The sequence below is a fragment of the Lactuca serriola genome, chromosome 5, assembly GCF_051521515.1.
Source record: "Lactuca serriola cultivar US96UC23 chromosome 5, Lser_US96UC23_V15, whole genome shotgun sequence".
Taxonomy (NCBI): domain Eukaryota; kingdom Viridiplantae; phylum Streptophyta; class Magnoliopsida; order Asterales; family Asteraceae; genus Lactuca; species Lactuca serriola.
The window spans coordinates 65,941,656-65,963,175 of NC_136412.1; the positions used below are offsets into that span (position 1 = coordinate 65,941,656).

General features: G+C 34.9%; 2 protein-coding genes across 2 annotated transcripts; one reads left to right on the forward strand and one right to left on the reverse strand.

The window, feature by feature from the left end:
* The first annotated feature begins 1,322 nt into the window (after window positions 1–1,322).
* Window positions 1,323–3,746, forward strand: LOC145052569 (putative membrane protein At1g75140). The gene has a single exon (XM_079000403.1). The coding sequence runs from the start codon at window positions 1,582–1,584 to the stop codon at window positions 3,526–3,528; it is 1,947 nt and encodes a 648-aa protein (XP_078856529.1). The 5' UTR covers window positions 1,323–1,581; the 3' UTR covers window positions 3,529–3,746.
* A 746-nt stretch (window positions 3,747–4,492) lies between these two features.
* LOC145049561 (uncharacterized) lies at window positions 4,493–5,631 on the reverse strand. Its single transcript, XM_078997946.1, has 2 exons — window positions 5,028–5,631; window positions 4,493–4,956 (listed from the first exon to the last, which is right to left on the reverse strand). Exons 1-2 carry the CDS (start codon window positions 5,629–5,631, stop codon window positions 4,493–4,495), a joined length of 1,068 nt encoding a protein of 355 aa, XP_078854072.1.
* Between the last annotated feature and the right edge of the window lie 15,889 nt (window positions 5,632–21,520).

The window sequence follows — 21,520 nt, forward strand, 5'->3', positions numbered from 1 at the left end:
AGAATTTAACATATAAAATGGATGGAAATAAACATTGATTTTCATTTTACATTTTCAATTAAATCAATTAAAAACTTGTCATAGATATTTTTCTCGAGAAATAAATGATATTGCATTATTTATAAAATTTGGCACAAAATGTATAAGTTAATATTACAATTTTTTTTATATTTATATAAACATTTTCAATGACCATTATTATAAGTAAATCTTTATTTATAAACACAAAGGTCATGATTATATCGTTGAATCAAGTATTGTAACTTTTTTTTCCAAATTGTTTATAATAGATAAAATTTAAACAAATATAAGTTTAAAAAACAAAGATAAATGTGTTTTTTATGCTACAAAATGTCTGAAGAAGTTTGAAGATTTTAGTCCGATATCGGTGCCAAGAAAAGGACACAAACAAAAGAGGCCATAAAGATCTACACGTGGTCTGTCCGCGAAGCCTAATGTCTGCACGTGATCTGTGCGGCACAAACAAAAGAGACCATATAAATCTGCAAACAAAAAACAAACATCACATTACTCATCTAACTTCCACTTCCAAGACCATTATACCATAATTGCCTCATCAATTGTCTCTTCTATGTTTTTCCAAAGAATATTTGGTCTAACTTCATGGGTTCCTCACTTCCTCGTTATACTATCCTCCTTAAGAGGGAATCCATTAGGCCATGGGGTATGGAGGATGTTTTTACGCGTAAAGGGTGACGTGGAGGGGGGTATTCACGCATGAACACCGCCCCCCTCCATGGTGAATGTGACGCGGATTGAGATGGGTCACGAACGATTACAAGAATTTTGATTGGCTACCTCCAAATTGAATGCATTCTCATTGGTTGTTCACTGGTGAACACCATTTCCACCCTATAGTGAATGAATGGTGAAAATAAGTTGATGATGATGTGGCAACCCTTTAACACGTAAAATCTTAAAACCATACCTCATGGCCTTAGAACATTGGAAATACTTCCATGAACAATACCTATAGAAGGTGGTATTCACAATGAGGTGACATTGCTATATAAGTTCAATCGAGTATATCTTATGGTAAAACCATTAATCATCAAGGCTTTTTGAGATCATTATTTGCATCATTTTTAAGTATTAAACCAAGTTTAATACAAAAATGATGTAAAATATTTAAAGAAAATGCTTAATTACATTTTTTTTTTAAGAAAATATGGTTTTATTTGATTTTATCATTGATAATTTAGTTCATTCTATTTTTGGGCATGTTATATTTTTATTTTATTTTATGTTTCAATGCATACTCTTTAAATAAATTAAATCAAAATAAAAAAAATAATTAAACTTTGCACAGGTAACAGCCCCATGGGCGGCTGCCGCTGAATAAGCCTCTCTCCTCACTCCTCAGTCCTCTCTATCTTCCCCTGAAAAATCTAATTTATGCCCTAAAATCCTAAATCCACTCCCAACTTCTCTCAGACCCATTTTCCAATGCTAAAATCACTATGATTTCGATCTCTCTTACACCTTGCTTTAGATTCAGCAATCTCACAACAACCATGTGTTAATGGTTTGTAGCAATCGGAACTAACTTCGTCTTCTTCCATGGGTACCAAAGGCAAGTGTTTCTGTATCTATTTACTCTTGATCTTCCGCTCTTTTAGCATTTGCAACACTACCTCCACGGATACAGATAACCCCTCGGACTTATCCGATCCAACAGAAATCGTAAACGTATTGCATCAACACATATCCCAATTAGGTAAGCTCGATGAGCTGGTGAAAAGCCTTTCCGAATTGGTAACTAGATTGGAATCACGTGTACTCGAATCTCCTACTGAAATTAGGCGGAGTTCGAATGACAAGTTCATTCAAGAAGAAGAACTTAGGTCTGATTCGAAAAATATCGATGAAGAAAACAGTTTCGTTGATGAGAGTACTTCTGTGAGAGATAATAGGGTTGAGAGATTGGGCGCTGTATCTGTTACGAAGCATAGTTTATTCTGGTCTGAAAGGTTTCAATTCGTTTCCGCTGTGAAACTCGATACAAAAGCAACTTCTCTCAATGTTTTACCATTTAAAGACCTCGAAGGATTGAGCAAATACATCGCTGTCGGTGATGACCTTGGAAACTTCTACGTATTCACCAGATATGGCGAAGTTATGCTTCAATTCAACACACTCACGAATTCCCCCATTACTGCTATCTTATCTTACCTTTCCGTTTTCAGAAACGAGACTATAGTAGTTACAGGCCATGGAAATGGTGTCATCTTAGTTCATCGAGTTTGGGAAATCCCAACGGGCGATGAATCAAATCTGCTCGAGAGAGAAACCATTCACAAACTCGATCAAGAACTCGGATCCGCCATAAGCATAATGGAAATCCACCATGTTGGTCGAACAAGATACACTGTAGCCATAGACATCGGTGGAACAATCAAGGTTTTCAAAGAAGGAGGTTCAGTAATCGGGACAATCGTCCCCAGTTCTCGACCTCTTGCTTTCTTGAAACAAAAACTCTTGTTCTTAACAGAAACCGGAGCAGGTTCTTTAGATTTGAGAACCATGAAGCTTCGAGAAGCTCCATGTGAAGGTTTCAACGGATCATACGCTTTGAATTATGTCTTTGATGCTTCCGATAGAGGAAAAGCATACGGGTTCACTTCAGGAGGCGAATTGGTGCATCTGTTGATATATGGCGACTCCATGAACTTCAAATGTCGTGTAAGATCAAAGAAGAAATTCGATATTGATCATGGACCTTTATCGTTTGAAGCAATCAAAGGGTATTTTCTCATCGTTAGTCAAGAAAAAGTCTTTGTTTACAACGTTTCTTCTCAACTTTACGTGAGAGCGGGATTACCCCGGCTCGTGTTTTCAGCCGGACTCGATGAAATTATCGCATCGTTCTTGAATTATCGCGCAATTGGGAGATCAATAGATGGTAAAAAAGATGAAATTGTTCCATTAATTGCAAGTGATCACGATAAGCTTGTGATTTTAAGCCTCGGAAGTGGATACATCGGGATGTATCGATCGAATCTTCCCGTTACAAAAGGCGAATTCAACACAATGTTATGGAGTACACCGGTTTTATTTTTTATACTTTTTCTATTCGTGGCTTGGCATTTCTTTGCTAACAAAAAGGAAGCTTTGACATCGTGGGGCACGGATGACCCGTTTGTTAACGGAGCTCCACCGGGTCCCGGGGAGAGATCTTTTGGCGACCCCACTTCGCGAAATCATGATATGATGGATCTGAGAGGTGGCGGCAGTGGTGGTGGTAGTGGCGGCGGTGGTGGTGGCAATGGTGGTGGTGGGGGGATGAGAGGGCCGCCGCCACGAAGGTACGGCGAGTATGTGGGACCCGGGGGTAATTCGTTTAGACCGACTTCGATTGACCCGAATCCGCGACCTGCGTCGGTTGACCCGGATTTTAGAGGTTCGGAATTGAAATATAGAGGGGCAAATATGGAAAGTAGTGGTTTTGGTAAAAGGAGAGAGGGTTTGTTTGTAAACAATCAAGTTGTGGATGATCATGGGAGTTGAGTTTGAGTATGGATTGTTTTTGGTAATGCAAATTCGGGTCGGGTTTTTTTTATATATGGAGTTGGAGATAATAAGTTTAATTAAGAAGGAATATGTATGATTTTATTATTACTCTGTATTTGATGGGTTATTTTGAGAAAAAGAAGTAATAATCATAAGTTTAAAGCATATAATTGTTGTTTGCCAAATTATTTTGCAATACAAAATTTTTAAGCTCATTCCAGTATGCTAATGGTCCCTGTGATATGCCATTTTCTTTCGATTGGTCTGTAAATGTTTTTTCTTTTAGTTATTATTATTATTTTTATTATTATTATTTTGCAAATTATGTCTTATTTATTTATTTATTTTTTTGCAATCAATTGGTAGTGTCTGGTTTTCCCAAATTAAGTTCTTGATTCAAGCTTTGCCATTTTCAAGTTCATGAACATTTATACTTGTTTAACTTACTATGGATACATGTTTGGACTATATAACATGGAGTTAAGCGCAAATATGCAAGAAACTGACTAAATTGTCAAAAAATGAAAATGACTATTTAGATTTTTATGAAGCTTTAACTCTTGGAATGGATTTGAAATGATGTGAGAATGACTATATTCACATAATCATATAGTAATAAGATTTGAAGCTAAAATAAAGAAATACAGTCAATTAGGTGCTGTTTGTTTTTCTGAAGCCAAAATGTCTGCAGTCTGCGGACCACATCTGCAAGCCTCTGCAGCAGAAGAGGTGGACCAAACGTCTGCAGTCTGCAATAAGAAGACTGTTTGTTTTTTAACGTCTGCAGGCTGCTGAAATAAACTGAATTTTAAATAAAATTATTTTACAAACTTAAAATGATTTTTCAACACCAAAATTTTAATAATAATAGTCTTATAATATTGAAAATAAAATTCATGCAACTAAATTAGTCATACAATAAAAAAAAATGTTTTACAATAACAATTTCATTTAAAACAATTCAATGTATATTGTGCATCAACTGATCAGCAATTTCATCACGTAACTGAGTCATATATTCACGGTCTGCTGCAGTACCATGTGTTGGAATCTCGTCTTCATCATCATCAATGGCCACATTGTTATTTCGAAACGGGACATTGGGTTCATCGTATCGTGCGAAATACTCATCACTCAATCCTTCTTTCCTTATATAATTATGAAGCGCGAAGCATGCCATGGCAATGTTTCTTTGTGTCACAAACGGGAATGGTGCCATCCTCTTCAATATAGGGAAGCGTGCTTTCAAAACACCAAAAGCACGCTCAATGACATTTCGAAGTTTTGCATGTCCATGGTTAAATTTTTCTTTATTGGTCAATGCACGTCTTTGACGAAAATCTCCAAGCCAATACCTCACATTACGATAAGGGGCCATAAATCCTCGAGTGTGTGCATACGCGGCATCACAAAGATAATATTTGTCTGAAAAAAATGCAAAACACTAATCAATTTTCAAATTAAAATGAAAATATTAAAAAAAAACAAAAAATTACCTGGTGGTAGAAACGGGAATGATGCTTGTGGATCGGCTACTGCTTCTGATAATATTCTAGAGTCATGCGCTACCCCTTCCCACCTGGTCACAACAAATGTAAAAATCATATTGAAGTCACATATTGCCAATACGTTTTGGTAGCAATCTCCCTTTCCCCTACTTCTATATAAGTCTTGTTTCTTAGCAGGGACAACAGCATGTATCAAAGTGTCATCAAGTGCACCAACTGCTCCTTTGAAAACCCTTCGTAGCCTCCTATTATGTCCTGGAATGTTTGGATTCGGATTAAAAGATGTTGGTACTATAACATCTTGTGCGAAAAGCATCATTTTTTCCAACACTTCATAAAAAAATTTATGAATTGTTTGCTTCGAGTGTTGAAATCTCCGCTTGATAATCACGTAACGTTGATTATGTCCGATCATCATCAAAAACATAGCCATCTTTTCCTCAACTGATACATGTTTGCTGTCCTTTAATGAGTAATTTGCTCTAAAATGAGCACATAGTCGTACAAAAGATTCACGGGACATGCGTAATACTTCAACACATTGTAAACGATTACGGTGTAATAACTCCAATGTGTATTCATGTCCCGTCATTTCCGAATCATTATCCCGCAATCGTAATTCTAATGTACCTATACATCCGAATCATTATCCCGCAATCGTAATTCTAATGTACCTATACTGCAGACGTTAAAAAACAAACAGTCTTCTTATTGCAGACTGCAGACGTTTGGTCCACCTCTTCTGCTGCAGAGGCTTGCAGATGTGGTCCGCAGACTGCAGACATTTTGGCTTCAGAAAAACAAACACCACCTTAGTAAATAACAGAAAATTACCAAAATGAGTTTAAAGCTTTATGAAATGTCTTTGGCTACTGAAACAAGTTTGGATTGATGTTAGAGTTATTAAAATAACATTGTTATTAAATGTATATGAGAATTAAGGGTGTGTTTGATAACAAGCATTTTGGAAAAAACTTATAACAAGCATTTTGGAAACTTATAACTTTAATTTTTAACAAAAAACTTAATCTAAACAAAAAAACTTTGTTTGGGAATACGTATATTTAATTTTTAATTTAAACAAAAAGTTTTAAATCTTAAGAAAAAACTATTGAGCTTTTTTAATCAATTTTTAGAATTATTTTTAAAAATATGTTTATATAATTATAATTTTTATACAATTGTCATTTTATGCAATTTTACACAACTTCTATCTACCAACTGTCCGCTATCCATTAGTTTTGTCAAACATGTCTAGAATTTGATTGATAAAGTAAAGAGATTTAGAAAAAATAAAGTGAATTGTTATGTGTGAAAGGTAAATGAATCTTTTAATGATAATAAGGGTAATACTGATAATGAATATGTACGATACAAGGACATTAACTTGGAAAGTGGATTGAGACTAGACAAGTATCTGGTCTCCTAATGTTAACGTGAGTTCATATGTACATTCTCTCTTCTTTTTAGGTATAAAGAGTGTTTTAAATGTATATGATCTTTTATAGAATATATTGCTTTGAAAGTAATCAACTCTTTTTGTAACGTCTCAAAAATTATATATAAAAATTTTATTTTTAGTTCAACAATAAACATTATTTATCATTTTTAATCATTCGAAAGTATATCAGAGTAAAAATAGTTATCAGAGTACAATCCAAAATCATAAAGTTGCGGAAACAGGGATGGATGCGATGTGATCAAGTCGGGTCCTTTCCTTTTGAACTGTAAGTACCTGAAACCATAACCATAAAATTGTAAGCACAAAACTTAATGGGTTCCCCAAAATACCACATATCATACATATATTTGGGCTTAGCTCTCACATTAAGCCCAACCCACAATAATTGGTCTAGCTCATCATATAATGGACCTAGCCCAATATACAATGCAAGAGTCACAGAAACAACTAGTATCCTACACAACATACATTGGGCCTAGCCTATCCTGATCCATTAGCGCAACCCAACATACAATGGGCCTAGAGGTGACAATGGGTCGACCTGAGTTGGGTTCGAGTTTAACCAATTTAATAATTGGGTTGAAAATTTCAACCCACCGAAACTGTTTATTTAAATAGGTTGGTATTTCCAACCCAACCCAACCTTTTAGATAAATGAGTTGTCACCGGGTTGACCTGTTTATTTAGTTCCCTACCCAACCTATTAAATAAATTGGTTAAACTTGGGTTAACCCATTTAAAATCAATTAAATAAGTTATATGATTAAATATTATACCACTTAAATTATAAAACGTAAATAGAACTTCATAATTATGACAAAAACACAACCCTATTTCATAAATACAAATAAATTATTCAAATAACATTAAAAATGTTTAGTTTCACAATGATATTGGAGAGTAACCAATATTATCGACGCTAAAAAATAATAGAAATTAGGATTGAATTTTATTAAATATAGATAATAATAATAAGGCAACATTATATATATATATATATATATATATATATATATATATATATATATATATATATATTAAAGTTAAATGGGTTGACGGGTTGAAAACACGTTGATAATTTTTACACAATCCAACTTATTTAATTAAATGGGTTACACGGGTTGACCTATTTAAGTTAAATGGGTTGAAAATATCAACCCAACCCGTTAATTTTGTGTTGGGTTCGAGTTGGGTCGATTTTTGCTAGCTGTAAATGGGCCTAGCCCAACATACCATACAAGAGTCACATAGACAACTAGCATATAACATTCTAGTGGGCCGAAATTGGTGCCTTGGACCTACGGGTACAGTGAGGAGACTCACCTTAATCCGAGATAACCGAAACACACGCGTTTCTGCTACCGGGTTCTGTAACACCAACAAAATTTAGGTCAAAAATAAATTGTTCAATAACCTTAATTGGGATAAATAAAGTGATAGAGATCATAAGTAGGTTTCCAAAAATATAAAGAACACAAAAATTCGAGTTATAACGAAGAAGTTATGACCAATCAAAGATCGATAAAACCGACAAAGCGTAGTTAGTGTAAAAAGTGAGTTTAAGATAGAATACTTTTTAGCCTTAATTATCTTAATGAAAGTCGTAGAGTATGTCTCCACCTTCACGTGGATATAAAGAACGTCAAAAACGGAGCTCGTATGCAAAAGTTATGGCCTTCCGAAGATATAGCTGTTTGAGAGTAGGACGCGTGTCAGAAACCCTAATTTAACTGAACTCACGACGTGAGCATCATTTCTCCTGACGTGAGGAGTCAAATCACCACTTTTCAGGCCTAGAATGCAGAAGTCAATTCTACGTATAAGACTCATGACGTGAGCCTTAAAACTCACGACGTGAACAGTCTGAATGACCCTTCCAAAGCAAGTTGATGAGTGACGCATGCCATGAGCAAAGCGGGACCAAACTCACGAAGTGAGTTATGAAAAATCACGACGTGAGAGTCGAAATCTTGCCTATAAATAGAAATCGAAGCCTTCCGAGTTTGGTTGCTCATTTCCATCCTTTCTCCTACTTCTACACGCTATTAAACCCTTCTAAACCACCCCGAAGCCCCGGTAACACCTCTCACACACGAAGCGAGTCCCAACGCTCCGAATCTCCCGAGAAACTAACTTCTTTCCAATCGAAGTACTACCCGCGTGAAGCTCGTTTCTTCACCCAAGACTCGCGGTTACGTCAAGAACAATCCTTCTTGGAAACGAAACGCTGCTCGATTCACCACTTATCAAGTGAGTTCATACCCCTTAATTAACCTTTTAAATGTTTTTAAATGCTTTTATGTGGGGTGGAATACAAGTTGAATCATACTAGTTATTATATCAATCACATGTGATTAATAACTAGCATACAAATGGATTTACTACACTTTTAGCTGTTTTACTCAGTATACTACTTCAAAATGATTTCTCAAAACGTTTTTACATATTAAACTCTTTATCAAACTGTCTTACATACTATATATTTCCTTTCAAACTCTGTTATAACTACGTTTCAAACAAAGGTCTTCATGTACTTCAAGCCGTGTTTCAAACAAAGGATTTCTTACACTCTAAACTGTTCTTATCATTCAAACTGCTTTTAAATCGCTTTATAAACTGACATCAAGTCATCAATTCTTATTTATTAACTTTTCAAAGGTTTTACAAAACTTCTTTTATACTTTTATATTGTCAAATGCATGCCTATATATGTATAGTTATATAAGTAATGTTTAAAGGACTTAGGACTGCTAGCTCGCTTTAATTCCTTTTCCTTGTTTGGATGTGGCCTTAGGGCATCGGATATTTGTCCGAATATCGTCTAAATATTAGTTATATATTATGTATACATATACAGACATAAAAGTTCTATTAGTCAATTCAGTACCTTTGGGTAGCAAAGGCATACTTTTGGTTATACACGTACATTACTAGTAACTATAATAGGTACAGTTAGGAGATACTATTTACTATTCCTAGTACAAGCAATCACACTAAGAGTCAGTTCATACATGAGTCAATACATACACTACTCTAATACATACTATACGAAGAGACACTAATACAAACTATACGAAAAGACACTAGTACATACTATACGAAGAGATACTACTACATACTATAGGAAGTTATACTTCTACATACTCATGGACTGACCATCCTACACTTGGTTGCTCACAACAGAAGGTGTGTTCATCTTCGGATGTTCTCGGTTGTACTGTTCGGCGAGTTACCACGCCGTGTTTATCCTATACAAATGGATACATTCTTAAGGATTATACAATTTTCCTTACTACCTTTACTTTGTGACTCATTCACATAAACGATGAGGTAGATTATATTTTGATATAAATATACTATTTTCCTTATTACCTTTATTTTGTGACACATTCACATAAACGATGAGGTAGACTATATTTTTATAATAATAGTTATACAGGGGAAAAACCGTCATTTTTACAATGATACATACTTTCAAAACAGTCGGATCTTGGTAGAAGACTGCTTTTTATACTAGTAGGAAATATGAGATTTTCTAGGGTTTTCATATTTATACAAACTTTTCCTCAAAACAATTACAAGTCTTTCATTACAAGTTTTTACAAATCAATGACACTAAAATACTTATGAATTCACTAGCTTTATGCTGATACTCGCTTTCAAAATCATTTGTATTCTCAGGTCACCAATAGATAGGTATGATGACCAGGTTTTGAGAAGATAGAGCAGTCAAGACTCGTCTTTTATTTTGATTATTCATTATGTTGTTTTATTCTATGAAAGAACACACTTGTATTTAAAATTATACTATTAATTCAATGGATGGTGTTGTTGCTTGTTTACTAATTTGCATTGTTGTGATACTTTACATGACGTCCTCTGCCCCAGAACGTTTCCGCCGTTCTTGGTTTTGGGGTGTAATAGGTTCCTCACACTAAACACAACCAAATAGTCCCTAATCAATAATTAAGATAAATCCCCATAATCCACGATCCAATTCATTTTCTATCATTATAATGGGTAAAATACCATTTTACCCTTCCCATATCAGACCCAACAACTCATGGCCCAATTCCCAAAAGACCCAAGGCCCAAAAGGCTAAAAAAAGCATCTCATGAGTACTCCCCGCGTACCAGATTAGTATGCCCCGCATACTACATGCTAGCGCTTAGAGTACAACCCGTCACAATGAGGAATCAGGGAAACCATGCATTATGTCGAGCGTACACATACGTACGCCCATCGTACTCCCTTAGTGACCATTTCTCACTTTAAGGACTTAATACTTAATACCAAAATGTCCAAACTCATATCTAACCTCTAAGGGATGTCTTAAGTCATAAAGTTCATGGCTTTATGACTTTACATGGGTTAATGGGGTCCAAACCAAATCCTTAAGTCTCAAACTTCATCAAAAGACCAACAACTCATGGATGAAAGGATTATACTGATCAAGATTCGATTTTTATGACTTAATGACCTTAACAAAGACCAAATATGAGGCTCAAAGGTTATGTAGTAACTTCTACTCACAAGAAACACAACTATGGGACCAAAACATGACAAATCATATCCCAAACTAGATCTATATGAGAAAGCCATTTAGATTAAACTTTATACCTCCAGAAGCTAGATTAAGATAAATAAGGCCTGAATCTCCAAGCTCCAAGACAACCAACACTTCACAAATTTCCTCTTTTTCCAAATGCACTAAAAATCCACCAAAATCACTCTAAGGATCAAAATCCTTCTAAATAGGGGCTAGGGTTTCGAATTTAGGGTTAGAGGGGATGGAGGCTAAAGCTAAGAACGGGTTGGAAATGAGTTAAGGTCTTTAAATAGGGTCCAAGACCCTAAATTAGGGTTTGCATATGAGTTGCGTACACCCTGCGTACTCCTGGTACGCCCAGGCTGCCCTCCGCGATCATCCCAGCCAGTTACGCCCACCGTACGTCTTGTACGCCCAACGTACTCGACTTAACCCAAAACCATCATAACTTCAAATGGTCATAACTTCCGCGTCCTTAATCTGTTTTCAACGTTCTTTATATGTTCTGAAAAGTAATGAGAAGTCTTACACTTCTACCAACTCTCCTTCACCTTAAAACCTTCCGAACTTAAATCCTAAATTCATGAAAGGCCCGAATGTTATACGAGTTGAATAAAAAAAAATTATTAAATACTACATGAGTTGTGAGACCCGTATGTTATACGGGTTGAATAAAATAAAAAAAATTAAATATGAAGGTTTAAACAAAGATTTATTTAAATTTGAAATTTAAAAGGAAACATATTAAATACTACATGAGTTGTAATATTGTAATTTATTGATTATTTTCGATTAAAGCAATTATTAATTAAGATATAAATATGATGTGTTAATTAAGAAAGATAAAAAAAATGAGAATATGACAAATGGAAAAAACATTTATTAAAAAATATCACAAAATGACAAGTGTCAAAACTCATGAGAGATTGACATGTGGCAAAAAAAACTTTCATTTATTAATGAAGATTTTTAAGAAACAATTCTTATTTTTAAGATTTTGTAACTTGGCAGGCTTTGGTCCTGTATAGCAAATAAATTATAAAAATTGTTTTTGTAGTTTACATAAAGGTCTTTGTGTATTTTTTTAATTATAGAAATGATCCAAATGTTTAAAAAAATATACAAATTCGAATATAATATTTTTTTAAGCTAACGAACGAAAGTTGTTATATGTGACCTGAATAATACGTAAGAATATACATGAAATTAAGTACAAAAATGTAAAAGAAAAATAACATCAAAACGTAGACAAACTCGAAAATAATATATTTTTTAAAATTAACAAACGAAAGTTATTATATATGACCCCTCTCATATAAAAGTTATTATATTTGATCCGTCTCATATGTAGGAAACGAACATAAAGTTAATAAAAAAGATATACGTCGAAACGTAAAAAAAAACTCGAATTTAAACCGACAACTTTATAAGAAAACCCTATAAATTTTCTTTTAAATTAACAAAAGAAAATTAAATTATATATAATATAGGGTTAAACACGTAAATTTAGAAACTTTATTGGGTGAAAGTAATATTTTTCAAAGTCCAAAATAATATTTTAAAAAATAAATGAATATTAAAGCCACAAACTCATAAACATAAAATAAAATAAAATAAAAAACATTAACAATAGTCACAAACCTCAGTCTCTGCTACTTGAAGAGACCAAAATACTTTCACACTAAAGGATGAACAGTAACATCGTCAGCAAAAACGGTCTTTTACGCAAGTTTTGGAAACAATAGGAACCATGTTCTTCAAAAAAATTAGCAATGACCGAGTTTGTGATCTCTGATAAACCACATGGACCATTTTTGAGTTTGTCTATAAAGAATGTTTTAAATGTGTATGATTTCTTTTATAGAGTAAAATTATTTGAAAGTAATCAACTCCTTTTACAGACTAAATAATGTTTTAAAAGTATATGATCTTTTTTATAGAGTAAAATATTGTGAAACTAATGAAATCTTAAATAACGTGTTGAAAGTATACAAACTCTTTTTAGAATAAAGAATGCTTGAAAGTATATGATAGTACATACAAACTCTTTTTAAAATAAAGAATGCTTTGAAAGTATATGATAGTACATAGTAAAGTGTGTTAAAAAAAAACAACAAATTCTATAAAGTAAAATACGTTTAAGAAGTAACGGATGAAGTATGATATGAAAATTATGAGCATAACCCTCCTTTTTATTGCGAGCAGTGTGTTATAAAAGTATAGAGGGATGCAGCAAGGTTGTATTTGGGAGATAAGCATATTTGGTCCACTACTGAGGTCCAGCAAGGTGACCATTTGGGACCACTTCTTTTTACTCTTGTACTGCACCCACTTATACATCAAGTTAGAGACAATTGTAAGCTTTTTCTTCATGCTTGGTACCTTGATGACGAGACAATCATTGGAGATTCAGAGGAGGTGGCTAGAGTATTGGACATCATTAGGGTGGCAGGCCGAGGATTGGGGCTTGAGCTGAATATCAAGAAAACTGAGCTATTATGGCCTTCATGCGATGGTAGGAAGCTTCGTTCAGATTTATTCCCTGCAGACATTGGCCGACCGTCAGTGGGGGTGAAGCTTCTTGGGGGAGCTGTTAGTAGAGACGTGAGTTTTATTAGCGAGTTAGCCATGAAGAGGACTGCCAAGGCTGTTGATTTGATGCGCCTTCTACCACAATTACATGACCCCCAAAGTGAGCTTCTTTTGCTTCGATCTTGCATGGGCATCGCCAAACTTTTCTTTGGTCTGAGAACGTGCCAACCGCTCACATGGAAGAGGCTGCTCTGTGTTTTGATAAAGGGTTACGTGAGTCGATTGAAGATATTGTAGTTTGTGGGGGTCCATTCTTTAGGGACCTTCAATGGCGACTGGCTTCATTACCAATTAAATTTGGTGGTTCGGGGCTATACTCAGCAGTAGAGGCCTCCTCATATGTTTTTGTTGCCTCACGGGCTCAATCGTGGGTGTTACAAGACCACATCTAACGAAATAGTGGCATATGTGGTATGGATTCAAATTATGTTTGTGCTTTGGCCTGTTTTCATGATACGATTCCGGGCTTTGACTTTAGCGGTATCACTAATAAGGACACCGCCCCTCCAAAAGCCCAACATTCATTGGCGAGTGCCCTTTTTAGTAAAATTGTCCAAGACATGGAAGTTCACTTCGACATGACGATTAGGCAAAAAGCTATTTTTGAGTGTCTAAGGGCCCCACATGCTTAGGATTTTCTTATGACTATTCCTATTGACGGTCTTGGCCAGCATATGTCGCCAGTGGAATATCGTGTCATCCTCAAGTATCGCCTTATGATCCCTTTATTTCCGGCTGACGATACTTGTCGTGTTTGTCGTAAAGCGTGTTTGGACTCATTTGGGAGCATGCAGTTCATTGTAAAGAGCTCCCGGGTTTCAAGTACCGACACGATCTGGTTAGGGATGTTCTGTTTGACATATTTAGACGCGTTGGAGTTTCTGTCAAGAAAGAGGCACTTGTGAACTTTCTGACTGACCCATTGGAAGGAAGATCAACACTTAGACCAGCTGATGTTTTGGTATTTGGATGGGCTGGAGGAAAACATGCATTTGTGGATCTAACAGGGGTATCCCCTCTCGTGGGCTTGGGGAGTGGAGTTTTCACAGTGGGGCAAACTGCTTTAAAAGCTACATCAAGCAAAGTGGCAAAACATGAGAAAGCGTGCATGGAAAATCAACACACGTTTATACCCTTTGCTTTTGATACTTTCGGTTTCCTTGCGCCAGAAGCTGTGAAGCTACTCAATAGAGTCCAACGAGTCATGTATTGTAATGTTATGACTCCAAGATCTATAGATGTTGTGTTTAAAAGAATTAGTTTTGTCATCCAAAAAGGGGTTGCGGCACAGCTTGTTGCTCGTTTACCCGCTACGTCTATGTAATTTTCAAGTTAGAGGGAATTGTAAAAATAATTTATGAAATGTTTCTATTATAAAAAGCTTTATGTGTTTATTTTATAATGAACGAGTACCAAATTTATTGAAAGGGTATAATAAGAGAATAACAAAGATAAAAAAGGGATAAAAATACCATTTTTTTACATAGAATTAACAATGATTATCGATGTTGTTTGACGAAAGGACCAATAATCGTTTTTATGATTATTAACGATGATTATCATTTTTTACAATGAATTAATGATGATTATTATTTTTATAACCGTGTTTGATTTCGAAACAATAAAACCAACAATATAATTTTTAACAAAATTGTTTTAAACTTGAGATTTTTGAAACCAAAAAATCATTTATACAATTTTATTTTAACGCTATGTGCATCAAAATTTCTTAGATATGATAAAAAGAAAAATCACTTTGACTTACCACTACCAACCTTCTTGAATGTCATGTTCAAGATAAATATGCACTAAAATAGCAATCTTTATGCAATTTAAAAATCAATAAATAGAGGATATCATTTTTTTTGGAAATAATTACGACTTTAGATTATTAGGAATATTAGATGAAATTTCTCATATATGCATCACAAATTTAAATTTGAGTTGATATATGTTGTTTTTAAAAAACCAATGAGGATTTTATACAAACATAAATAGCCAGTTATCTTATTTTATCTCCAACCCCAAGAAGTTTGAATCCTAACAACTCTAACAACCGACCCATACAAACAACCCCAAACTCATTGACATGCCTTGAACCCAAGTGATATATTTTATTTCAAAACCTCAAACATGTTACCACAAATAACCTACAACCCTAAAAACATATATCTACCTTATTAATTAGGCATTAACAAGAAATAACTAATATATTTGTCCATAGAAGCATGTAATGCACCACAATTTGTCAACTTTGAATCACTTGGCGGAGGTTTACTTACATAGATGACTTCTTAATAACTAAAAGTATTAAAAGATGAAAAATACTACCAATTTTAGTTGACTTTTTGTTTTCCAACAAATGATAGTGACTTATTAGCAAAAATTGATGATATAACGAACATCTTATATGGGTCTTTAAAATAGGTTGGTAAGCACATTCTAGAATCTGGATGAACAAGGACCAAGAAGTGAAAAAAAATCGAAAGGTGTTGATTCACGTTTATGTTTAAAACAATACTCTACAATTAACGAGTTAAATGTCTATTTATTGCCACTGACCAAAACCTAGCGTTCGCACCTCTTTCGAAGTGGAATAAAGGGAAAAGTGAGTTGCAAGTCGAGAAAGAGAGAGAACTACCTAAAAAGAGAAGTAAAAAAAGGAGTCCTCGTAAAGCCTAAGGTAAGGAAGGCTGTTTACTTTGAGAAAGAAGGTGCTTGTTGCCACTTTATTAGTAAGGTTGTTTACCTCAATAAAGGCGAAAACTTGCTTGACTATGACTAAGAAGATAGAAAGGGCTTTTCTCGCTTAGTATTGCTTTGGCTGAGCCCTATCTTGCTGGCGCGGAAGCTACCGCAACTCAAATAAAAAATGAACGAATTACTCACTTCATTCACAGCGCGGGGGAGAGACAGAGAGGGGTCAGTAATAACTCACAGCCGGGGTAAAAAGGTCCTACTTCCTTACTCACTCAAGTCATTGCTTTGACCGAACCATAGGCCGAAAAGAAAATATTTTTTAGATACTTGTTACAGGCCTGACTCAAAAGAGAAAAGAAGACCGGACTAAAAGAGATCTCACTTTCTGTCATAACCTGATAACCATATAACGATGCAATTACAAGAATAAATTATTCATAAACCAAAATAAAATTGAAAGCGGTAAATTAGTTTTATATAATTTATTAAAGGTATATCTAAAAAAAATTAGTTTTTAGCTTATAAACTATCATAAATAGCTTATAAGAAAACTAACTTATAGCCATTTTATAAATTGTGATTATGGTCTCACCAAAGAGTGGCATGTCATGAATAGAAAACAATAGGTTCAATCTGGTTAAAAAAAAAACGGTTCAATATATATAAAAACAGGTGGTGAGAGAACCGAGCCCAAACTGTTTGCTTCTTATTCCTTAAACTTGGAGTAAATCCGGTATGATGCCTCAAAAAAAACTTTATGTTTTGGAAGTGTGAAAGAGAAAATATATATTTATAAAAAAAATCTCCTAATCATTTTTTATTAGAGTCCATGTGAGACTTCTTCATGTCACCAAATATGATATGCATCCTATTGTCTATAATTATCTCTTTTTTCCTTCATTTTTTGTCCAACACTATATCCGGTAGGCCCTTCATATATTTTTTTAAATTGGTACTTGAATCATCCTTGTTGTTTGAGGTAATTTACATGTTTGGTCTCTATTTTTTTTAACAGGTGGTGAGAGAACCGAGCCCAAACTGTTTACTTCTTATTCCTTAAACTTGGAGTAAATCCGGTATGATGCCTCAAAAAAAACTTTATGTTTTGGAAGTGTGAAAGAGAAAATATATATTTATAAAAAAAATCTCCCAATCATTTTTTATTAGAGTCCATGTGAGACTTCTTCATGTCACCAAATATGATATGCATCCTATTGTCTATAATTATCTCTTTTTTCCTTCATTTTTTGTCCAACACTATATCCGGTAGGCCCTTCATATATTTTTTTAAATTGGTACTTGAATCATCTTTGTTGTTTGAGGTAATTTACATGTTTGGTCTCTATTTTTGTTTAACTCGGACAATCCTAATATATGGTTTTGTTGTGTGATTGGTCCCTAATAAGTATGAAAAGACTAATATGTCCTTATTGATTTCTTTTACCTTTTTAAAATTATTAATGATTTGAAAAACTATTAATTAAATAGATTATAAAAAGTATATTTTAAATAACTATGTGGTCCCATTTTAAAAAAACTAGACTAGCCAATCCATTCCATCATCTCCTCCGTCATCCTCCTGTCTTAGGTCATTGGAAAAACACCTCTAGCCACCATCATCACTAACCACGACTGCAAGCTTCTTAACTGAAGGAGTTCACCACAAATCAAAAAAATAAAAATTAAATTCATGGCTTCTGAATTGAAGGATTTTGAGAGAATGTAAGAGGGAAATAGACGTTCGATGATGGATCAAAGACACCGGAAAAGCCTTTCACATACAGTCATCGGAAATCTATGCCTAACCTTCCACTTCTCGTTTTTCCTCCCCTGCAACCAAAACCATTCCATTATTGCAACCAAATCCATTACATTCTTTCTTCGGATTGGAGACACTCAATGACGACCACCACCGATTTTCTTTTTCACTCTCAAACTAACCATTATCTCATGTAATTAGTGCAAGATCATGCTATTTCAATGAACATAGACTTGCTTCCAACTATACTTTCAATAGATAACATACTAAACCTATACAGTTAACCCTACAAGATGAATCAAACTCAAAAAACAACAATCATTAGATTTCAAACTCGGAAATAGAAAAACAATTCCAGAATAAAAAAAATGATTTCCAAGTTTTCCAACATGTGGTGCGTTTGTTAGGTTCGAATTCAATTTTGGTTTCAATAAAAACAACAATCAAATGTGTGGGGTCGACTTTAGTTCTGATTTCAATAGGCAATTTCAAACTAGAGCTCTTCCTTTCTCGAAATAGTGATTTAAAATCATCAAATCCTTGATGCGATTACAGAGGCTTCGAACATGAAAATAGACGAAGCGATTGCAGAGAAAAAAAGGAGATAGTCTAGAAGATGTACCATCAGGTCCATCTTTCACTCTTGGGTTGGTTCTTCCCAAGCTAATAGATTGACCTGAAGAATACTAACAAACTGTAAGAAAGTCGGCCGGGAGGAGATCCCGGACGACGCACCGATAATTAAGTTAGCGAAAGGCTATGTTATCAATCGATTACACAAGAGAGTTGAGAGAGACTTTTGTATACTTACCTTCTTGACGAGTCGTGCTGTCTATTTATAGTGGAACAAGCGAGTTCTTCCCGTATCGATCCTGACATGCCATGTTATCACATTTATGGCATTATGCTCGAAGGTACGATTATCGGTGTAACATCCATAAAAATCATGCAAATTTAAAACTTTTTAAAACATTTAGAAACCAACAGTTATTACAGATTTGTTTTCAAAATAGTTCTATATCTGAGTATCTCAGAAAAAAAAGTCATAAAATGTGAGCAGCTGTATGATCACGCCTTTGCCTTCCCGCGGTCATCCGAAGTACCTGAAATCAAAACTGAAATTGTAAGCCAGAAGCTTAGTGAGTTTCCCCCAAAATACTGATACATAACAAATAATACACATAATAACAGGATGTAATGGGTCCACAACTCTACAGACTCGATTACCCCTGAGCCCTCAGTGTGAGTCTGACTTGCCTCTCAGGCCTACAACTCACATTTGGTTTGCCTCTGAGCCCACAACATAAGTCTGGTTTGCTCTCGAGCCCACAACTTATGGCTAACTTGCCCTCTTTAGTCCTAAAACTGGAATATAACTGATCAACCCTCAGTACGAGACTGGCATGCTCCCCTGGCCCTCAGCCCGCAACTCGAATGCCTAGGAGTCCTCAGTATGAGTCCAGTATGCTCTCCTAATCCTCAATTCATATCTGGCATACTCTAAGGTTTGTTGGTCACCGCACGAAGCAGTGCAATCTTAAACCTACCCACACAACATGTCGACATATAATAGCTAAATAAACATACATATAATCAAACAGTAACACATGTAGTCCTACAGATCTACCAAACTGGCATAACAACTAGCATGCATAACTATCTCATACTCAACATATCATCAACTACTAAGATATCAGATCCAATGGGTCAGCTTTGGTGCCTTCGACCCTTAAGTATAGTGAGGAAAACTCACCTCACAAATGTCGAACTATAGTGATAAGATCAAACTCTCGAATCGTATCCACAAATTCCACCACCTATATTCACCATAAAACCAATTCTATAAATTCCTAATTTACTAAAATACCCCATAAGTCAAACCAGTCAACCATTGGTCAGAGTCAAAGTCAACGGTCAAGGTCAACAGTCCATGTTGACCCAACTCGTCGAGTCCTTCCAAAACTCGAGAAATCGAGAAAACCCTGGTTGATTCGTTGAGTTTCCAGACAACTCGTTGAGTCCATGTGTGTCTAAATGTCGGGAAAACTGTAACATCCCCATTTTTACGGCCAGAAAAGACCGATTTTTTTTTTGTTTATGCTTTGTAAAATCAGAGTACTTCTTTACATAAAAAAATGTTGCGGAATTTGTCCCCAGAAAAACACCATAAATACGTTATTAAAACATTTTCGAAGAAACATATTTTATTCATTTAAAACGTTTGGGATGTCATTGTTAATACAGAAACATAAGCATAAAAGGAACTTACATTTATTTACACTAGTGATCTACATCTCTTTAATCTCTCAGTGTAATGTGACTTCATATTAATACCTGTGATATAAATAAACTGGAGTGGGTCAGGTTAGGAAAATTGGTGAGTACATAGGGTTTTCAACCCACAATAATATAATCATTATGTTTAAACAATTAAACAATCAACCCAATTACCCATCCCCATTATCTTATTTATTCTTAAGGATCTACCCTAAGAATCAGCTATTCCTCGTTCATTTATTCCTAAGGAGTATCCTAAGGAATTGGTACGAATTCCATCGTTGTAAATGACACATCTGTCAAGCACAACTGCTAGATCTGTCACTTAGGTGCGGCTGCCAAAATTGTGACATTCTCTATGGGGCGCATCTGACGGAATAGTCCTTTTAGGCGCATCTGCCGGGTTTTATTGACAGTATCGTTTTCGAGAGTCCACTCGCAATACATATCAATGGGTTTTTTAGAGTACACCAGTGAACACATCGTTCACAACACCTACAGGTTGCGAGTCTGCTAGTGTTCCACTGGACTGTCTAGAATAGTCCGTGGTTGTCATCCATACTCTGTTGAATGACAGGGCCATCATTTGGGAAAAAGGCTTCTCACATCGTCCACCTCTCACCCTCACCTCATGATCTACTTCACTTCTCAACTTATCATCCAAATCATATTTCATCTATTACATCTACCCATGTCTTATCCCAACATTTTCGTAGATATAAAATACATATACGGTTTAAATCATTTAAAACGTGTATAAAATCGTTCACCCAGCATATATAGCAAGTATTCAGATAATATGCACACATAGCACATAATTTATATAAAATACTTCATATCTATGTGTAAGCTGAAAGTAACTATGCACTCACCTGAAAGGTGGTGACTCAGCACTCGGACAGCACTTCGATACTCTCAAAACAATTTCCTTCGATAAAACCTAGTATCAATACCACTAGGGTTTAGTCTAACGATAACCGTGACAAACTAATAGTCTGACTATTATTATTATTATATAAGCGTTAAATAACACTCAATATAACTCATAATAATAGCCCAAATACTCATTATAAGTTCCTAATAATGTTACTATATTAAAACATAAGCTATACTAAAGATAGGGTAGGCATAACTCACTTAC